The 22,549-nt window shown below is 48.4% G+C and overlaps 1 protein-coding gene and 1 long non-coding RNA gene across 3 annotated transcripts in view; one reads left to right on the top strand and one right to left on the bottom strand.

Annotated features, from left to right (window-relative positions):
* Positions 1 to 22,549, top strand: part of LOC139580565 (uncharacterized) — a 92,675-nt gene that overhangs the window by 50,570 nt on the left and 19,556 nt on the right. The gene's annotated exons all lie outside the window — the stretch shown is intronic.
* Positions 661 to 22,549, bottom strand: part of srbd1 (S1 RNA binding domain 1) — a 99,076-nt gene continuing 77,187 nt past the window's right edge. For both annotated transcript variants that reach the window (XM_071409389.1, XM_071409390.1), the window contains exons 17-21: positions 15,922 to 16,028; positions 14,609 to 14,785; positions 13,353 to 13,496; positions 3,391 to 3,575; positions 661 to 1,968 (exon numbers count right to left, since the gene is read on the bottom strand). In XM_071409389.1, the coding sequence (XP_071265490.1) occupies positions 1,676 to 1,968; positions 3,391 to 3,575; positions 13,353 to 13,496; positions 14,609 to 14,785; positions 15,922 to 16,028 (906 nt within the window). In that variant the 3' untranslated portion in view covers positions 661 to 1,675. The remainder of the gene's footprint in view (positions 1,969 to 3,390; positions 3,576 to 13,352; positions 13,497 to 14,608; positions 14,786 to 15,921; positions 16,029 to 22,549) is intronic.

Raw genomic sequence — 22,549 nt, 5'->3', positions numbered from 1 at the left:
GAGATCCCTTTCCGTTTTGCACACCATGGATGATGTTTCCATTACCCCTCCGTGGACAAACGTCGAATACTGAAGTCAAACAGTGTTAAACCGTGAGGTCTTGTTTGGCAGTGAGCCGACCTCTATGGGACAGAGATGGGAGAGATGGATGAATGGTCATAGAACTCAGTCAGAAACACAGCAGAGAGACCACAGAGAAGGCAGGATCCCTCCCATCCTCACCGTTAGTCATTTGAATCAGCCTCTACCGAGGCTGGCTGCAGCCTGCCTTCTGTTGTAATAATTACAACTTGTTTGGGGGGCTCCACCAGAGTGTTTGATACATACACGACAGTAGCTGCCAGTCAAATTGCCTCTCGTATCTGCGTGGTCACGTCCAGAGGGGAGAGTGACTTGTGCTCCTGAAGAGAGGGTTGTAATGACACTGGTCTCCCCTTGTGAAGTGGCTCTCTCTGGCTGGACGGCAGGACAGGGCCGTGTGGGGAGACCATGGAAAGCTCTGTGTCTAGGAGCCCAAGTGAGAGGGAAAAGATTGAACACACTCCTGTCAGACCCTACTTCTCTCACACACGACACAGATCGACCACACACACACACACACACACACACACACAGTGAGAGAGAAAATAGGAAAGAGAACATGAAAAATGACAACACTACTGAAAAGCTAAGCGATTTATAACTCTGATTAGGAGACAACATGAAAAATGACAAAGCCACTCAAACACTAAACAATAACACTGATCTGGAAACTAAAGAGACAACACAATGGAGTGTACATGAAGCCAATCGGCATGTATAGTCTTTCATCACCACAAAGCACTGCCACTGTTGGTCAGTCTTGATGAAACATCTCTGTAACACAATGACGGTGTTAGATGCACTATGCAAATGCCCCTTCTATCCTGGAGGGAGCAACACTGGTTGGGTATTCTCCAAGGTTTACACAGGGGACTCCAGCAGGCTTGTGTGTGCCTTATTGATGCATTTCTCAATTTGTGCCACATAAACACAAACAGATTGGATAATACAGAGGGGAATATGGGATTCATTTTGAAGCGTATGATTAGTGCGGCACAACGGCTCTGTCCTGGGATAATTGTGTCTGGGCTCCTCTCTCTGTGGCCCTCTGGCTTATTGCAGTCTGGCAGAGACCTCCATCTCCCCCTGCCCCGCCCCTCAGAGACTGTCAATCAACTCACTGGCAGGGCCGTCTGGGTAACAAGACAGGAGAGACACCGTCTGATACTTGCCACAGTAACGACATCCAGCAGGTGGGAATAATTTAAATGAGTACCTAGCCAATCATCATTTAACAGACTATGTCACAATACTGGGTTTGACAAAAATTCAGTTAGGCTTGATTTTCATCACTTTAGCTGATCATGTTCCATTTATTAATACATTTCTCAAAACATGTTTAAACATTGTTTTTTAAAATAATACAAACTGAGGCATAAAGAGTTGGTCCAACATACTGAAAACTACAAGAACAGAACATGTCAGCAATGAATAATGACACTTCAACATCCATGTCAGTATCTTCTGTCACAGAGATGCTCTAGGAGTGGCTACACAGAAGGGTCGTGTTCAGGTAGTACTTTTACTGTTTTAATTTTTTTTCGCCCTACTGGACATGACCCAAGTGCAAAGCCATGGTCCAGTCCACACTGGTCTATCTGAGGACCCGTATGAGGTCCAGTCCAATGCGGCCCCGCTGAGGGTCCACATTGAGCACCCTGACCTCCACCTTCTCCCCGGGGCCCAGGGCTAGGCTGCGTCTCCTCTGGTCAGCTGGCAGCTTGTCTGGAGTGATGTACTTCTTATGGATCAGTCCGTTGCGGCCCACTCCGATGTCCACGAAGGCCCCGAACAGAGTGGCGTTTTCCACCCGGCCCGTCAGAACCACCCCCTCTCTCAGGTCACTCATAGACACAATGCCACGCTTGAAGTCCGCCTTCTCGAAGTCTGGGGGGGAGTGAAAGAGAGAAAGGAAAGGAGGGAGGTTAAACAGTGGAATGAAGACCAGATATCATATTCCTAAGCAGGATACCCAATATTTGCTTCTGCATACTTCCACATTCCTCACGGGCTTTGCTTTTTCAGTTTTCCATTTTGTCCGTTTTCTGGAGCATTAACTTCAACATGGGCTCACGGTCCAGGAAACACTCATCTACAATTATCCTCTTCTAACACCCGAATCGCATGCTATCTGTTGACACAGCTGAGTATGCACCGAGACACATCACAACAGAACCTGAGCACCTCAACCTGCTGCTGAACCCATGATCTCCAGACGCTGACACCCAGCTCCCAACACACTACCCTACACACCCCTCTCTCATTCAATATGATTGACAGTCGCCCATGACTGATCTGAACTCACTGCACCAGTGCTGCTACCAGCATGCCCTTTAGAGACAGAACATGACAATGGAACATTTCTGTTCAGGATTGAAGCCAAGTCAACACTTGAGGCTGTGGATCGCTCTATTTCTCTACCGCACTTCATACTTGTCAGCAATGACCAGCCAGTCTACAATCCCTCTGAAGTGAGGCGAACTGATACACTTAGGACAGACAGAGTGCCAGTGGTCTGGGTTGTGATTCTGGCATCTCTCCCCTCATATCATCCCCCACTCATCTACCTCCCCTTCATACTGTAGATCCAACCCCCTCCCCAGTTCCCCAGAGCCTGTGTGTTTGAGGGGCCTAGACTGGGCCGGGCAGTGCTCCAGGCTTTGATGTCCCCTGTCATCATTTGGAGGGGGAAGACCCAAGTCGTTACTGTCCTGCCTGCCGACAGATATATTATTAATGAGAAAGAGGCTCTTGTCTTTAAGGAGAAATCCAGAACTACACTGCTGCGTCCTCCACGGTGACCTCACTCCCCTGTGGCGTCTAGTTGAGAAAAACTAAGATCATCTATAAAACAACAACAGGGCCTCTGCTACAACCACTAGGCGGGATAAGCACAACACTGTTTTCCTGCAGGGACGGGTGATAACAGCATATAATGTTTCATGACGAGGAGGAGCCGTGCTTATTGAGATGACTGGATCACTTTTTCACTGTTCTACAATAGGAACCAGCTGACCAATTAACCAGCTGACCAAGAGCCACAGAGAGAGAGAGAGAGAGAGAGAGAGAAAGAGATGGAGAGGCCCAGTCTTATTAAATGACAGGTTGGGTCAGTGCTTGGGCTGGGCTGGAGTAGGATAACATTTATAACAGGCCTGTTGATATGGGTGAGTTGTAGTAATGGTCCTCAGGAGAGGCGTCCAGTAAAGGGTGAATGGCTTTAGATACGGCCCAGGACAAGGCTCTGACACCAGACTCCTGTAATAGGACTATGATGACAGTAGGTCTGGGACTTAGGTGAGGTTTTACCTTGGCGGATGTCAAAGCCAGGAGGCTGGGTGAGTCCGTCTATGATGAGCTGCAGTGTGTCTGGGGTGGTGTTGAGGGTTTCAGCCAGGGCCTCTAGACCTTGACATTTCACACTGGCCTCCACACACTGTCTGAGCTCTGACCGGCCCATCTGGTCCACACTACCCCCTACCAGGGACAGGAAACTAAGGAGAGGAGAGACAGGGAAGTCAGACACAGCATCATAATAAGGATAATAATTATAATATATATATAAAATAACATGGGATTTTTATTGCGCTTTTTAAGGACCGAAAGTCACTTAGAGACACAACAATACAATACAATACATGGACTGGTGCATCAACTACGAACAACACAGAGAAACGAAAGAGCCCTAAGTAATGATCTGGTGTCCTGCCAGCCTGCTGATGTGAGAAGCTTGCCTGCCTGCTGGTGTGGCCAGCCTGCTGGTGTGAGAAGCCTGCCTGCCTGCTGATGTGAGAAGCCTGCCTGCCTGCTGATGTGAGAAGCTTGCCTGCCTGCTGGTGTGGCCAGCCTGCTGGTGTGAGAAGCCTGCCTGCCTGCTGATGTGAGAAGTCTGCCTGCCTGCTGATGTGAGAAGCCTGCCTGCCTGCTGATGTGAGAAGCCTGCCTGCCTGCTGATGTGAGAAGCCTGCCTGCCTGCTGATGTAAGAAGCCTGCCTGCCTGCTGATGTGAGAAGCCTGCCTGCCTGCTGATGTGAGAAGCCTGCCTGCCTGCTGATGTGAGAAGCCTGCCTGCCTGCTGATGTGAGAAGCCTGCCAGCCTGCTGATGTGAGAAGCCTGCCTGCCTGCTGATGTGAGAAGCCTGCCTGCCTGCTGATGTGAGAAGCCTGCTTGCCTGCTGATGTGAGAAGCCTGCCTGCCTGCTGATGTGAGAAGCCTGCCTGCCTGCTGATGTGAGAAGCCTGCCTGCCTGCTGATGTGAGAAGCCTGCCTGCCTGCTGATGTGAGAAGCCTGCCTGCCTGCTGATGTAAGAAGCCTGCCTGCCTGCTGATGTAAGAAGCCTGCCAGCCTGCTGATGTAAGAAGCCTGCCTGCCTGCTGATGTGAGAAGCCTGCCTGCCTGCTGATGTGAGAAGCCTGCCTGCCTGCTGATGTGAGAAGCCTGCCTGCCTGCTGATGTGAGAAGCCTGCCTGCCTGCTGATGTGAGAAGCCTGCCTGCCTGCTGATGTGAGAAGCCTGCCTGCCTGCTGATGTGAGAAGCCTGCCTGCCTGCTGATGTAAGAAGCCTGCCTGCCTGCTGATGTAAGAAGCCTGCCTGCCTGCTGATGTGAGAAGCCTGCCTGCCTGCTGATGTGAGAAGCCTGCCTGCCTGCTGATGTGAGAAGCCTGCCAGCCTGCCTGAGGAGCCGTAGTTACGGAGGGAGACAGGCAGCCCCCCCCTGCTCCTAACCCATCTCCATCTATCCATCCTCTCTCCTGCTCGCTCTCTGTCCCTGCAGGCCAGTTCACACACAGGTGGGGTAAGCAGTCTTAATGAATGACTTTTTAACTGCGCTCCATGGTGGGCCGCAGCACGTGTGCCTGGCCCCCTGGCAGACCAATTGAGAGGCCTCTGGGTGAATGGGAGGAGGAGAGGGAGGGAGTGGGATTGAGGTGTGAGAATAATTATGCCCTAAATCTCTGGTTTCAGAGTCCCAGCTCATGCTCTCTCTGTTCATAAGTGCACACTGCAGGGACGTCACCCCTCACCTCTCCATAAATCACCTCTGTCTACGCAGGCTGGTAAACACCATCGCCACCATGACCTGGGAGCCCGCCCCTGCTCAACCTGGACTGGAGCACTCAGCTGCCAGTCATCTGACTGGGTAGGCCTCCACCAATCCCCAGCAAGTATGATGGAGGCCCATCCCACTTTCTGAATAATGTCTCATCACTCCATGAATGAGCAGCCATTCAAACTGACCATCACATAACATGATAGGAACCATCCTCGACACAATCAGAATGACTAAAATATGTGTCAAGAAATTACTAACAGGTGCAAATCCAGAACTCTGAATCTAGATCTGAATCTGAATTGTAATCCCTCAAAGTGTGCACTTGTACAGAGCAGACAGCCAACAGACAGTACACTCTTAGAAAGAAGGTGGTATCTAGAACCTAGGAGTGTAGGCCCAAGGGATGGGGTCAGACTGGCCAGAGGTGCCTGTAGGATTGCAGGGGGTCTGAAAGGTCTATAGGGGGTTGTGGAGGGGGGGCAGTAGGAATCCAGGCCACAGCTGAGGGCAGGAGGACCCACTAGGCAGCTATCGTCGGTGATGGATGTCCGTCTGTTGTCGTGGAATCCTGACGCCAGCTACTCAGCAGCAGCTGTCCTCCCTGGGACTGACAGAGCAGGTGGGTTCAGGCCACACCCACTTCCTGTAGCTTCCCCAGAGGACGACTGCTGCTGGAAAGACACATTCATAATGTACACACACAGAACCTACTCTTATTAATACACAGACATGCACACACACGTCTCGTTGACAAGTGCAGTTGGCTGTGGAGATGTAACTCTACACAGGCTGTGTACAAACTGTACAGTGCAGCTGTGGGGGTCTCTGCCCAGCCACACTCACCCCTTGCCGTTCGACCTCTGGCCCCGAGCTTGTCTCTAAACTGAGAGGAATGGTGCCCTTAAACTGTGGCCTCTATCTATCCAGGCCCTCCAGTGTCCTTAAGAACTAACCCACAGACCTGCTAGGATCCTCTGGCACTGAGAAGGACAGACACAGGTATAGAATGACCACATAGGAGAAACACTCCCTAATACATACAGAGTTTACAGTCAGTCAGTAAGCATCCCGCTCAGCTCACCAAGGTAAATCATAAAAAAGAAAAAGAGAAAAGTCCCCTGAGTGAATTATGAGGTTCTGAAAAATAGTGAAAAGTACACACGGAGCACATAGTAACAGACTTGCCGGGTCTCCATGTTGGCTCTCCTGGCCGGCTGATGACTCCCAGCCTGGCTCAGTTAGAGTCACGCGGCAGGCAGGCAGCTCACATCACTCCAGATCACTTTACCTCTCTAGCCACACAACACGGAGTGTGCATGTGGGCTCTGTGTAGGCCGATCAATACACACTATGGTCAAGTAAAGCACAACATACTGAACCAAAGCATACACGGCCCCACAAATCTACACACACAAAATCATAGACATGAACACAGACAAATTCTAAAAACACACACACACACACACACACACACACACACACACACACACACACACACACACACACACACACACACACACACACACACACACACACACACACACACACACACACACACACACACACACACACACACACACAAAGCTATCATGGAACTCAACCAATGCCCCCCAGCTATCATCTATCTAGATCAGGCAACAAACCAGACAAAACAAAACAGTAAAATAAGAAGCCTTTCTTCAGAAACACCCCTCTCCCTCTCCCCTCTCCTTCCTCCCTGATTTCTGTGCTGGTCATCAGAGCCACAGAGGTAGTGTGTCTCTCCTGGAAGGGGGGTAGGGGGAACACGGGTTGATTTATGAACAGGCACAGCGCAGGCCCTGGTGGTGGTTGTGGCGGGTGGGCGGTAGGGTGGCGTCTTTGGTTTGGGCGGGGGGGTTCTGCAGGGCTCAGGTTTCAGCCTGGTGTGTTTGTGTTTAAGGGGTACCAGGGAGGGAGCCCAGCCATGGGCCTCTGCCTCTCTGCTTCTCGCTCGAGGCCCAGTGAGTACCCTCTCCACCTTCCCTCCCCCTCTGGGTGGTGGTAATGAGAACCAGGGGTGACGGGCCAGAGTGCTGGACGAGGCCCAGTGAGTACCCTCTCCACCTCTCCTCTCCCTCTGGGTGGTGGTAATGAGAACCAGGGGTGACGGGCCAGAGCGCTGGACGAGGCCCAGTGAGTACCCTCTCCACCTTCCCTCCCCCTCTGGGTGGTGGTACTGAGAACCAGAGGTGACGGGCCAGAGTGCTGGACGAGGCCCAGTGAGTACCCTCTCCACCTCTCCTCTCCCTCTGGGTGGTGGTAATGAGAACCAGGGGTGACGGGCCAGAGTGCTGGACGAGGCCCAGTGAGTACCCTCTCCACCTCTCCTCTCCCTCTGGGTGGTGGTAATGAGAACCAGGGGTGACGGGCCAGAGTGCTGGACGAGGCCCAGTGAGTACCCTCTCCACCTCTCCTCTCCCTCTGGGTGGTGGTAATGAGAACCAGGGGTGACGGGCCAGAGCTCTGGACGAGGCCCAGTGAGTACCCTCTCCACCTCTCCTCTCCCTCTGGGTGGTGGTAATGAGAACCAGGGGTGACGGGCCAGAGCGCTGGACGAGGCCCAGTGAGTACCCTCTCCACCTTCCCTCCCCCTCTGGGTGGTGGTAATGAGAACCAGGGGTGACGGGCCAGAGCGCTGGACGAGGCCCAGTGAGTACCCTCTCCACCTTCCCTCCCCCTCTGGGTGGTGGTAATGAGAACCAGGGGTGACGGGCCAGAGTGCTGGACGAGGCCCAGTGAGTACCCTCTCCACCTCTCCTCTCCCTCTGGGTGGTGGTACTGAGAACCAGGGGTGACGGGCCAGAGTGCTGGACGAGGCCCAGTGAGTACCCTCTCCACCTCTCCTCTCCCTCTGGGTGGTGGTACTGAGAACCAGGGGTGACGGGCCAGAGTGCTGGACGAGGCCCAGTGAGTACCCTCTCCACCTTCCCTCTCCCTCTGGGTGGTGGTAATGAGAACCAGGGGTGACGGGCCAGAGCGCTGGACGAGGCCCAGTGAGTACCCTCTCCACCTCTCCTCTCCCTCTGGGTGGTGGTACTGAGAACCAGAGGTGACGGGCCAGAGTGCTGGACGAGGCCCAGTGAGTACCCTCTCCACCTCTCCTCTCCCTCTGGGTGGTGGTAATGAGAACCAGGGGTGACGGGCCAGAGCGCTGGACGAGGCCCAGTGAGTACCCTCTCCACCTCTCCTCTCCCTCTGGGTGGTGGTAATGAGAACCAGGGGTGACGGGCCAGAGCGCTGGACGAGGCCCAGTGAGTACCCTCTCCACCTCTCCTCTCCCTCTGGGTGGTGGTAATGAGAACCAGGGGTGACGGGCCAGAGTGCTGGACGAGGCCCAGTGAGTACCCTCTCCACCTCTCCTCCCCCTCTGGGTGGTGGTAATGAGAACCAGGGGTGACGGGCCAGAGCGCTGGACGAGGCCCAGTGAGTACCCTCTCCACCTCTCCTCTCCCTCTGGGTGGTGGTAATGAGAACCAGGGGTGACGGGCCAGAGCTCTGGACGAGGCCCAGTGAGTACCCTCTCCACGTCTCCTCTCCCTCTGGGTGGTGGTAATGAGAACCAAGGGTGACGGGCCAGAGTGCTGGACGAGGCCCAGTGAGTACCCTCTCCACCTCTCCTCTCCCTCTGGGTGGTGGTAATGAGAACCAGGGGTGACGGGCCAGAGCTCTGGACGAGGCCCAGTGAGTACCCTCTCCACCTCTCCTCTCCCTCTGGGTGGTGGTAATGAGAACCAGGGGTGACGGGCCAGAGCGCTGGACGAGGCCCAGTGAGTACCCTCTCCACGTCTCCTCTCCCTCTGGGTGGTGGTAATGAGAACCAAGGGTGACGGGCCAGAGTGCTGGACGAGGCCCAGTGAGTACCCTCTCCACCTCTCCTCTCCCTCTGGGTGGTGGTAATGAGAATCAGGGATGACGGGCCAGAGCGCTGGACGAGGCCCAGTGAGTACCCTCTCCACCTTCCCTCTCCCTCTGGGTGGTGGTAATGAGAACCAGGGGTGACGGGCCAGAGCGCTGGACGAGGCCCAGTGAGTACCCTCTCCACCTCTCCTCTCCCTGTGGGTGGTGGTAATGAGAACCATGGGTGACGGGCCAGAGTGCTGGACGAGGCCCAGTGAGTACCCTCTCCACCTCTCCTCCCCCTCTGGGTGGTGGTAATGAGAACCAGGGGTGACGGGCCAGAGTGCTGGACGAGGCCCAGTGAGTACCCTCTCCACCTCTCCTCTCCCTCTGGGTGGTGGTAATGAGAACCAAGGGTGACGGGCCAGAGTGCTGGACGAGGCCCAGTGAGTACCCTCTCCACCTCTCCTCTCCCTCTGGGTGGTGGTACTGAGAACCAGGGGTGACGGGCCAGAGCGCTGGACGAGGCCCAGTGAGTACCCTCTCCACCTCTCCTCTCCCTCTGGGTGGTGGTAATGAGAACCAGGGGTGACGGGCCAGAGTGCTGGACGAGGCCCAGTGAGTACCCTCTCCACCTCTCCTCTCCCTCTGGGTGGTGGTAATGAGAACCAGGGGTGACGGGCCAGAGTGCTGGACGAGGCCCAGTGAGTACCCTCTCCACCTCTCCTCCCCCTCTGGGTGGTGGTACTGAGAACCAGGGGTGACGGGCCAGAGCGCTGGACGAGGCCCAGTGAGTACCCTCTCCACCTCTCCTCTCCCTCTGGGTGGTGGTACTGAGAACCAGGGGTGACGGGCCAGAGCGCTGGACGAGGCCCAGTGAGTACCCTCTCCACCTCTCCTCTCCCTCTGGGTGGTGGTACTGAGAACCAGGGGTGACGGGCCAGAGCGCTGGACGAGGCCCAGGGCTACACACAGAGAGAGGCTGGGTGGGCCTCAGCATAGAGCCTGTCCAGATCCACCTCGAAGGAGTTAAGAGAGTTGACCCAGTCTATTACACAGCCAGCCAAGTGGGCTCTCAATCATCACTTCTGTACCGCATACTGTACAGTAGGTGAATATTTTTGATAATATTTATATTTTAGTCATTTAGCAGACGCGCTTATTCGGAGCGACTAACAGGAGCGATTAGGGTTAAGTGCCTTTCTCAAGGGCATATCGCAAGATTTTTCACCTAGTTGGCTCGGGGATTCAAACCAGCAATCTTTCAGTTAATGGTCCAACACTCTTAACTGCTAGGCTACCTGCTGCCCCAATTGATACAGTGTACTGCACTGTTAAGGAGAGCCTGCAAGTAAGCATTACATTGTGCCGTTTACACCCTGTATCCTGTGCACGTAACAAATAAACTTTGATTTGATTTGTGGACTGAAGATCTGACACTAAACATCTATGACTGACACTACACGCATTACTTTTACTGGGGTAGATGATTCCCCGTAATTGTCTCATTATGTTCATTGCAACTCTAAAGTACACTATGTACTGCAAATAGTCTACTCTAAAATCCAGTTCTATGCATCCACACTATTCAATGCAGACAGCAGGCCATTGTGGATGGATGACTGTGTGTGAGTTTGGTTATATCTCTCTGTGTGTGTGTGTGTGTGTGTGTGTGTGTGTGTGTATTAGTCGTTCCCAGCGGTGTGGCTGAGGGTATCAGGTTCATCACATTAGAGCAACAGGATCCTCCATTACTGCCTGCTGGCCCACGCCTCACACATCAGCTGTAATGCAACAGTATCAGCCCCCAAAACCCAATAAAGGCTGCCACACGCCCGCTAGGATCAAATGTGGGATTGATTTAAGCCTCTGTCCTCCCCCATACACTGTACCAGGATCTGTGATATGTGTTAAAGGGAGGAACAGCGTAGCTTTTTAATATAACGCTCAAAGTCACTGGGAGATTTACCTTAAAACCTGTTTTCATTTACAGTAACGGCTGAGCAGATAAGATTTCACTAACATCAAACAATGAGGAACTGTTAAAAGGAGGTTCCAAGTATTTGCTTATCTGGCCTCTGAATTGTACTGCCAGTACGTGTGTGTGAGAGAGGGGTAGAGGGAGAGATCGGGGAAGAGAGGGGAGGGTGCCAGAGAGGAAAAGAGGGATGTGTCTGTGAGCTGTGTCCAAATGGGTTACAGATTGTTGGGAATCTCTCATGCTTGTCAGTGTCATTATAAAGCCATCGTTCAGACAGACGCCGTGTTCGCTTCATTAGTCTCAAGCCATTCCTCCAGCTCTGGACACAACCAGGGCTCTAGGGCTGGCTAACCCACATACTGCGCCACACAATATTAGGAATAACCCAAATTCCCTAATTTACAAAATCATGACTTAAATTCTTCCAGTACTGAACAGCTGCACAGATTTTTCTGGGAAGAGAGAGACATCGCTGGCGAGCGAGCGAGAGCGAGAGAGCTAGTGGTCACGCATGGTCTAGTCAACCCATTCTGTCTGTATAATGACAATTGGCAATAAGAGACCAGCAGCATTAGGACCAGCAGCATTAAGAGAACCTCCTCCATTAGGACCAGCATAATTAAGAGGACCTCCTCCATTAGGACCAGCAGAATTAAGAGGACCTCCTCCATTAGGACCAGCAGAATTAAGAGGACCTCCTCCATTAGGACCAGCAGCATTAAGAGAACCTCCTCCATTAGGACCAGCAGAATTAAGAGGACCTCCTCCATTAGGACCAGCAGAATTAAGAGGACCTCCTCCATTAGGACCAGCAGAATTAAGAGGACCTCCTCCATTAGGACCAGCAGCATTAAGAGAACCTCCTCCATTAGGACCAGCAGAATTAAGAGGACCTCCTCCATTAGGACCAGCAGCATTACGAGGACCTCCTCCATTAGGACCAGCAGCATTAAGAGAACCTCCTCCATTAGGACCAGCATAATTAAGAGGACCTCCTCCATTAGTACCAGCAGAATTAAGAGAACCTCCTCCATTAGGACCAGCAGCATTAAGAGAACCTCCTCCATTAGGACCAGCAGCATTACGAGAATCTCCTCCATTAGGACCAGCAGCATTAAGAGGACCTCCTCCATTAGGACCAGCAGAATTAAGAGGACCTCCTCCATTAGGAACAGCAGAATTAAGAGGACCTCCTCCATTAGGACCAGCAGAATTAAGAGGACCTCCTCCATTAGGACCAGCAGAATTAAGAGGACCTCCTCCATTAGGACCAGCAGCATTACGAGGACCTCCTCCATTAGGACCAGCAGAATTAAGAGGACCTCCTCCATTAGGACCAGCATCATTACGAGAACCTCCTCCATCAGGACCAGCAGCATTAAGAGAACCTCCTCCATCAGGACCAGCAGCATTAAGAGAACCTCCTCCATTAGGACCAGCAGCGTTTGGTAACAATATAGAATTGTGATAATAGATAGAGTGAGGCTCTTCTGTCTAATTTAGTAGGAAATGAGGCTCTACAGAGAGAAAATAAAACAAACAGAGGGGGGAAAGGTGTATGAGAGGGGGAATGAGAGAGAAAGAAAGGGAGTAAAGCAGGGAAGAGGGGTGGTTGTGAGAATATGACAGGGTGATTATTTGCCCTCTCCTAGTTGTAAGTGGTTTTGTTAAACCTCTAACCCCTATGGGCCCCTTTAATGATAGATCACTGAGGCAGAGAGACAACCCTATCTGTACACCACTTTTGGAGCAAAATGAGTCCTGTCTGATGAAGTTCTTTCTCTTTTCCACATGTAAAAATACATTCACGCTAGCAGTGAAAGGCACATCAACATGCTAAGAGCCAATGCTAAGTGTCAGGTTGATGTAGTCTAAACAGATTTGAGTGACTGCAGCTGGAGGGTCCAGCCCCATTCAGATAGACAGCCACCCAGCCACAGAGCTACAGAGCTGCAAAGCCCAGGGCAGATGCTCAATGTGCTTTTGATATCAGCACCAGCAGCGCTAACAATCACTTCTCACACAGCACAGCGCCACAGGGCCAGATGCTACCAAGATCCCCCTCACACACGACTACAAGCAGTAAACACACGGAAACACACACACGGAAACACACACGGAAACACACACACACACACGGAAACACACACACACACGGAAACACACACACACACACACACACACACGGAAACACACACACACACACGGAAACACACACGTTTGGCTCCCATGTCTGGCCAAACCAAAACCAAAAAAACTGTAAGCAACCATCCCCCAATGCCCCCAGAAGTAGCCTACAAGCTGGGGTAAAATTGAAGCTCATGTTAGTTGGAACATGCTTTGGGGTGGCGGGTGGTGGTTGTAAGTAGTTCTCACCTCCTGGCCACAGCGTAGGACTCTGGGTGGATGCAGGTCTGGTCCAGAGGGTTGGGCAGGGTAGATACAGCAGCTGAGGCTTTGGTCTTTCCCTTCCCCTTGGCTGCAGGCTTCTCCTGGGCTGAGTTACCCCCTGTTGCATCACTACCAACACAACACCACACTCACTGAGTAGAGGACGGGAGAGCATCTCAAACAAGTTTGGGTGCAATTCTATTTTCAATTTAGTAAATTCAAAGTCATGAATTGAAATATCCTCATAATAAAAATATAAATCATTTCAGTCAGCTCTCAGCTCTCAGTCTATGTCCATGGTGTAACTAATACACTTTTTCCCTTGAGTGGGTCAATCAGTGAACCTGTGAACTAGCTAGTGTATATTTCAATAGTTGCTCATATTGTTAATAAGAGCTTTGTGATTTCTGTCTGTAAATCAAAAGCGCTCTACAAATCAAATGTAATTTTTTATATATGGACAGAACAAGTTAGGTCTGACTACTAGGCTACCATTCTTTCAACATACCATGTCATTGGTGGACTAACTATTATGACATCATTAGCTGCCTACTGTTGACATACAGCAATATCAAGAGGACAGATCAACAACTGATTAATTATCACAGTCCTACTAATCTTTAACAGTCCAATATACATTTCTGTGAAGGAGGGTATTAGCGGAACAGCCCTCTGCCATGTCTGTTTCCATCCACGCAGTGACAGGCACTTAACTACCGCAACACCACACGTTTCCTTGCTCGTCAACGCGCTCTCGCCTACTACCGTTGGCTTAGTTGACTAAACACTGTAGCTAACTACCTTTGTCATAATGATGCCTAAACTAAGGAGCTAACTACGAAATAATAGTGGTTATGTGCTTGACTATAATATACTATTTTGGAAAATGTATTTGGCAAACAGTTCTCCATTTTCCTCACACATTAGTGGTGTCTCCGGACAAAGTGGTGAACTGCCATCCAGCTCGAGGGAAGTGGAGGGAGGAAATACTACGTGGGCGGGCTGGAGCGGAGAGCTAAAGATTCGAGGTCCTCGCCAAAGTCCTCTGATTGGCTCAGCTCCAACTTCAGACGGTTGAGTCAAAAAACGCAAAGTGCCAACTAGAAGCCTATTGTTGCATATTTTAGGGTCGTTTTTAATACCAGCATACTTTGACCTCAAATTGCGAGCGTGGTATGCAAAATGCGTGCAGGTTGGCAGGTCTGATGCTGCTGTACCTGTGGTTGGTGGGTTGTGTGTACCTGTGGTTGTTGAGATGGTTTTGAGGGTTGATTCTGATGAAGCCGGCACATTGCTGGTAGCTCTTAGGGCCCAGGCCCTTCACCAGTCTCAGCTGATCTCTGTTCATGAAGGGCCCGTTCGTCTCCCTCCACTCTGCTATGCTCTTTGCACGCCCTGTATTCAGACCTGCCACGTGTCTGACACACAGACACACATGGGTTACTGCAGTAAAAACCACAGAACAACAGTAACACCATAGTTGGTAATTACACATCTCTCCATTAAGGACGAGGAGGAAGGGCAGCATAGTATTACTAGCAGGGAACATCATCAAGAGACTGTTGTTGTTGTTACCTTCGCTCGGCCATTTGCTCACCTATTGGAGCATGTGACCTGGAAAACCACACCCTATTTTTCTTGGAAATCACAGCAATGTTTAGGAATAAATCTCTCCGGGTTTCCCTAAGACATACATGTTCTGTGTGTGTGTGACCTTTTCCATTCTCCAGACTACAGGCTTTGCTCTGGTGACCTCCAGTTTGCTAGTGCACTGGCAGTCCTCCCCGACAGACAGACAGGCCTAGTGTAAACATACAGTATGTCATCCCTCCTAAATAAAGGGCTAGTAATATTGAACACGTCCAGTGTGTCTGGGGCTCTGGAGCGTTGGGCAGGCCTGTCTGGGGCCCCTGTAAAAACCTCATTAACACCCAGGTAAACAGATGACCTGATCACTGCCTACTGCCTGGCCCTGCACCTTCATCTCATAAAAGGCTTTCCCTTAGAAAAAGGTGTAATGGTGTGCTGTGTGTGTATAAAGAAAGAGAAGGGGGTCACTAGGAGATTTTGGAATGTAGTAATGACACCTTGAACACTAGTTTGTTGTTTTGTTGGTTAAGGCCAAGCGCCGAGTAAAACAAACATGCTGTAACTCTCTCCAAGCCTTTACAGAGGCAGACAAGGGGGGCGAGGGAGTGACTGTGTGTGTGTGAATGTGTTTTGGGAGTGTGAGTCTGCCTGTCAGCCAAGCACTGGGCGGCAGGTAGCGTAGCGGTTAGGTGCATTGGGCCAGTAACCGAAAGGTCGCTGGTGCGAATCCCAAGCAGACTATGTGAAGAATCTGCCGACCATAATTGCTCCTGTAAGTCGCTCTGGATAAGAGCGTCTGCAAAATGAAAATGTAAAATGTAAATTATTCCCTGTCAGGCCTGCCCGTCCCAGTCGGGCCAGAGTGGGAGACAGAGTGGGGCATTAGACTAAACAGTGCGCTGGCGGTCAGCACGTGTGTGTGAAGGCCATATTGTGACTGCTGAGGGAAACTATTCGGCCCTACCTCATCAGGGTCTCTGAGCAGATGTTGATGTCCACTCCCACGAAGCTCACACACTCCTGCACCACCCCATCCAGGGCTGCCTTCAGAGAGCTCTGGGAAACATCGTGCTGGAAAGAGTGATGGCAGCCATTACAACATGTGTCTCTCAAACAGCTAAAGCTACAGTATGCTATCCCCCACACCATTACCCAGCCCAAACTATCCCTCTACCCAGCCCAAACTATCCCTCTACCCAGCCCAAACTATCCCTCTACCCAGCCCAAACTATCCCTCTACCCAGCCCAAACTATCCCTCTACCCAGGCCAAACTATCCCTCTACCCAGCCCAAACTATCCCTCTACCCAGCACAAACTATCCCTCTACCCAGCCCAAACTATCCCTCTACCCAGCCCAAACTATCCCTCTACCCAGCCCAAACTATCCCTCTACCCAGCCCAAACTATCCTTCCACCCAGGCCAAACTATCCTTCTACCCAGCCCAAACTATCCTTCTCCCCAGCCCAAACTATTCCTCTACCCAGCCCAAACGATCCCTCTACCCAGACCAAACTATTCTTCTCCCCAGCCCAAACTATCCCTCTGTCCAGCCCAAACTATCATTCTCCCCAGCCCAAACTATTCCTCTACCCAGCCCAAACGATCCCTCTACCTAGACCAAACTATCCTTCTCCCCAGCCCAAACTATTCCTCTACCCAGCCCAAACGATCCCTCTACCCAGACCAAACTATTCTTCTCCCCAGCCCAAACTATCCCTCTTTCCAGCCCAAACTATCCTTCTCCCCAGCCCAAACTATTCCTCTACCCAGCCCAAACGATCCCTCTACCCAGACCAAACTATTCTTCTCCCCAGCCCAAACTATCCCTCTTTCCAGCCCAAACTATCCTTCTCCCCAGCCCAAACTATTCCTCTACCCAGCCCAAACGATCCCTCTACCTAGACCAAACTATCCTTCTACCCAGCCCAAACTATCCCTCTTTCCAGCCCAAACTATCCTTCTACCCAGCCTAAACTATCCTTCTATCCAGCCTAAACTATCCTTCTACCCGGTACAAACTATCCTTCCACACCTAAATCAAACCAGCCATTCTCTGCCTTATACACCAGCCCTGCGACCATCTGTAAAACTCTTAAACATACACAAATCCCCTTTCCAAAACAGTCATCTATTCCTCACCACTACTAACATCCCAAACCCTCCCAGCCAGCCACAAACACCTCGTTAAACTCTTCATTACATTTCTCACACTCTCTGACCACTGGTTTAAGAGGTTACCACGACTATCTGACATCAATGACATCAGTGCACTCAACATAATTAAATCTTTCTCAGTGAGCCATGACTATAATCCCCTGAATATGGCAGTTCATATTGGATGTTATTGTTATCCCTCCTATCCACCAATGAGACTCAACACAGCCACGATTACAAAAACCTGAGACATAAGGCTGTTTGGTAAGTGACCTGCTCTGTACTGTACAGTGCTCAACTATAATTAGGCTACAATCCTGAAAGGATTTAGGCACACAATATAAGCAGCCGTTTATGGCAAAATATCTTCCTGCATATCTGCCGACGTGGGGCCATGAAATGAAGGGGTTGAGTGGCAGAGAGAGAGAGATGAGGAGAGGTGCAGAGCGAGAAAGAGTGGGGAGAGATGAGGAGACGTGCAGAGAGAGGGAGAGTGGGGAGAGATGAGACATGCAGAGAGGCAGAGGCAGAGAGATGACGAGACGTGCAGAGAGGCAGAAAGAGAGAGATGAGGAGACGTGCAGAGACAGAGCCTGTTTTTGTTGGACAGGGTCAGGGAGTCTTCAAAGCTCTCCCACATGGGCTTTAGATTAGCAGAGGAGTTAATCCAGACAAACCTTTCACACTTCTAGGGCTGTTTAAAACTGAGATGGACAGAAAAAATAACATGAGGACAAAGTCCAAAAATGACAAGTGATTGAGAGCAAAGGGGGGAATAGTGGCTAGTCTGTCTGTTACCCCTAAAGTATGTACAGTAAGTGTCCATATGGATTATGTTACCAGTGCACAAATTGTAGCAATGGCTCTCATTATTTTATACAGTGGGGACAGAAATTATTGGCACCCTTCATAAAGATGAGCAATAATGACTGTATAAAATAAATAATTCAAATACTGAGCTATATTTTATGTACAATTTTATACTGATACAATTTCTCAAAGGAATTTAACAAGTAATATATATTTTTTCTCAAAAAGGTAGTGTTCAAAATTGACACCCTTAAATATTCTTATAAATCAAGTCAAAAGTTTAGTATTTGGTCCCATATTCCTAGCACACAATGCCTACATCAAGCTTGTAACTCCACAAACATGTTGGATGCATTTGCAGTTTGTTTTGGTTGCGTTTCAAATTATTTTGTGCCCAATAGAAATTTATGGTAAATAGTGTATTGTGTATTTTGGAGTCACTTTAAATGTATAGAATATGTTTCTAAACACTTCTACATTAATGTGGATGCTATTAGGATTACAGATAATCCTGAATGAATCATTAATAATGATGAGTGAGAAAGTTAGAGAGTCAAAGATCATACCCCGAGAACATGCTAACCTCTCAGCATTACTAATAACAGGGGAGGTTAGCATGTCTTCGGGGCATGAACTTTGACCCACTATAACTTTCTCACTCATCATTATTCACGATTATTCGTTAATCATGCTAGCATCCACATTAATGTAGAAGTGTTTAGAAACATTCTATTCTTATTTATAATAAAAGTGACTCCAAAATGACACAATACATTATTTACCATTCATTTCTATTGGGCACAAAATAATCTGAAACACAACCAAAACAAACTGCAAATTCCTCCAATAAGTGTGTAGAGTCACAAGCTTGATGTAGTCATTACCTGCTAGGAATATGGGACCAAATACTACACTTTTGACTACTTTATTTCTAAGAATCTTTAGGGGTGTCAATAATTTTGACCCCTACCTTTTTGAGAGAAAAAAAATGCTTATTTGTTAAACAAACTCTCTAACTCCGGGCAATTGTATTAGTATAACACAATGTTGTTTTTTTTAGCATAAAATATAGCTCAGTATTTTAATTATTCATTTTATACAGTCATTATTGCTCATCATTATCAAGGGTGTCATTTTCAAACCCCACTGTAGCTACGTGTTTATACACATTTTTGGATATAAATTGAAATTATATAATTTATACATTTATGATGAATGTATTTTGCAAATGCTTTGGAGAGATTTATGCTTTAAGAATACTGAGAATGAATAGGATTGAATTATGAATTAAATATTGACATGGAAATAATTTTTTCAATATGATGATGTATATTATTCTTCTGATTTAAAGACTAACTATGCAATAATGATGCAATAATTATAATTATGGTGAAATAATATAATTATATTTATGAGAATATGATAATGGGAATTCTTTATGAAATGTCCTAATACAAATATGTATTTGTTTTCTATTTTCTTTTTTTGGACACTAATCAAGTCTTGATTAGGTTCGGAAGGGTGGTTTATGTGGGCTGAGGGGGTGACAGGACACAGGGACAGGAAGCTGGAGATGACATCACATCCAGTTACTCTTCAGTCCCACAACGTCAGCTAGGTCTATTAATCTAACTGATTGAGTTACACTTCAACAACAAGACACCAATGATAATGTCAGATCGTATTCAAATAAAATCGAATTGTATTTGTCACATGCACCGAATTTCAAATGGTGTAAACTTTACCGTGAAATGCTTGCTTACGAGCCATTTCCAACGATGCAGAGTTAAAATAATAATAAAATAAGTAACAATAAAATAGACTAGAATGGAGCCGCATACAGAGAGTACCAGTACCAGATCAATGTGCAAGGGTATGAGGTTTCTGAGGTAGATATGTACATAAAGGCTGGGTAAAGTGACTAGGCATTAGGATAGATAATAATAAGGTATTTAAGGTAGATATGTACATGAAGGCAGGGTAAAGTGACTAGGCATCAGGATAGATAATAATAAGGTATTTGAGGTAGGTATGTACATAAAGGCAGGGTAAAGTGACTAGGCATTAGGATAGATAATAAGGTATTTGAGGTAGGTATGTACATAAAGGCAGGGTAAAGTGACTAGGCATTAGGATAGATAATAAGGTATTTGAGGTAGGCATGTACATAAAGGCAGGGTAAAGTGACTAGGCATTAGGATAGACAATAATAAGGTATTTGAGGTAGGTATGTACATAAAGGCAGGGTAAAGTGACTAGGCATTAGGATAGACAACAATAAGGTATTTGAGGTAGGTATGTACATAAAGGCAGGGTAAAGTGACTAGGCATTAGGATAGATAATAATAAGGTATTTGAGGTAGGTATGTACATAAAGGCAGGGTAAAGTGACTAGGCATTAGGATAGATAATAATAAGGTATTTGAGGTAGGTATGTACATAAAGGCAGGGTAAAGTGACTAGGCATTAGGATAGATAATAATAAGGTATTTGAGGTAGGTATGTACATAAAGGCAGGGTAAAGTGACTAGGCATTAGGATAGATAATAATAAGGTATTTGAGGTAGATATGTACATAAAGGCAGGGTAAAGTGACTAGGCATTAGGATAGATAATAATAAGGTATTTGAGGTAGATATGTACATAAAGGCAGGGTAAAGTGACTAGGCATTAGGATAGATAATAATAAGAATAAAATAAAGAACAGAGTAGCAGCAGCAAATGATGAGTGTAAAAGTGTGTGTGTATGTGTGTGTGCTTGTGTTAGGTCTGTGTGTGCGTATGTAGTGTGCAGTATGTGAATGTGTATGGGTTTTGTGTGAGAGTGTCAATGTACAGTCGTGGTCAAAAGTTTTGAGAATGACACAAATATTAATTTTCAAAGTCTGCTGCCTCAGTTTGTATGATGGCAATTTGCATATACTCCAGAATGTTATGAAGAGTGATCAGATGAATTGCAATTAATTGCAAAGTCTCTCTTTGCCATGCAAATGAACTGAATCGCCCCCCAAAATTCCACTGCATTTCAGTCCTGCCACAAAAGGACCAGCTGACATCATGTCAGTGATTCTCTCGTTAACACAGTTGTGAGTGTTGACGAGGACAAGGCTGGAGATCACTCTGTCATGCTGATTGAGTTCGAATAACAGACTGGAAGCTTCAAAAGGAGGGTGGTGCTTGGAATCATTGTTCCAAGCACCAGGACCATCTCCTAAAGTTGATTCAGCTGCGGGATCGGGGCACCACCAGTACAGAGCTTGCTCAGGAATGGCAGCAGGCAGGTGTGAGTGCATCTGCACACACAGTGAGGCGAAGACTTTTGGAGGATGGCCTGGTGTCAAGAAGGGCAGCAAAGAAGCCACTTCTCTCCAGGAAAAACATCAGGGACAGACTGATATTATGCAAAAGGTACAGGATTAGGACTGCTAAGGACTGGGGTAAATCATTTTCTCTGATTAATCCCCTTTCCGATTGTTTGGGGCATCCAGAAAAAAGCTTGTCCGGAGAAGACAAGGTGAGCGCTACCATCAGTCCTGTGTCATGCCAACAGTAAAGCATCCTGAGACCATTCATGTGTGGGGTTGCTTCTCAGCCAAGGGAGTGGGCTCACTCACAATTTTGCCCAAGAACACAGTCATGAATAAAGAATGGTACCAACACATCCTCCGAGAGCAACTTCTCCCAACCATCCAGGAACAGTTCGGTGACGAACAATGCCTTTTCCAGCATGATGGAGCACCTTGCCATAAGGCAAAAATGATAACTAAGTGGCTCGGGGAACAAAACATCAATATTTTGGGTCCATGGCCAGGAAACTCCCCAGACCTTAATCCCATTGAGAACTTGTGGTCAATCCTCAAGAGGCGGGTGGACAAACAAAAACCCACAAATTCTGACAAACTCCAAGCATTGATTATGCAAGAATGGGCTGCCATCAGTCAGGATGTGGCCCAGAAGTTAATTGACAGCATGCCAGGGCAGATTGCAGAGGTCTTGAAAAAGATGGGCCAACACTGCAAATATTGACTCTTTGCATCAACTTCATGTAATTGTCAGTAAATTCATGTAATTTGACACTTATGCTTGTAATTATCTAAAGACACTGAGGCAGCAGACTTGGTGAATATTAATATTTGTGTCATTCTCAAAACTTTTGGCCTAGACTGTAGTGTGTGTGAGTGTGTATATATAGTCTCGTGAGTGTGCATAGGGTCAGTGCAAGATAGAGTCAGGACAGATAGTTTGGGTACAATTAATTGACTATTTAGTAGCCTGGATATTTAGCAGTCTTATGGCTTGGGGGTAGAATCAGTCTCAGAGCCGGTTTGTCCGAGAGCCGATGATCCGGTACTGTTTGCCGGATGGTGGCAGAGTGAACAGTCTATGGCTACACATCGTCATACAATGTGAAATCCATCACCTTCAGAATGGATGTGAGGTAGAAAGTAAGGCCACACTTTGAAAGGATGAAAATTACATCTATCACTACTGGACAATACAATGAAACTAGTTTCTTAATATGTCCTCACAGAGGTTCTTAGGCTGTTGTGCAACCCATCTTCAATCACACGTCCCACACACACATAACATGTTGTCACTAGATCTACTGGTTGCAGCCAATCTGCC

The sequence above is a fragment of the Salvelinus alpinus genome, chromosome 7 (genome assembly GCF_045679555.1).
Source record: "Salvelinus alpinus chromosome 7, SLU_Salpinus.1, whole genome shotgun sequence".
Taxonomy (NCBI): Eukaryota; Metazoa; Chordata; class Actinopteri; order Salmoniformes; family Salmonidae; genus Salvelinus; species Salvelinus alpinus.
Note: the sequence above shows the minus strand (reverse complement) of the source record. Positions and strands in the feature narration are given on the sequence as shown.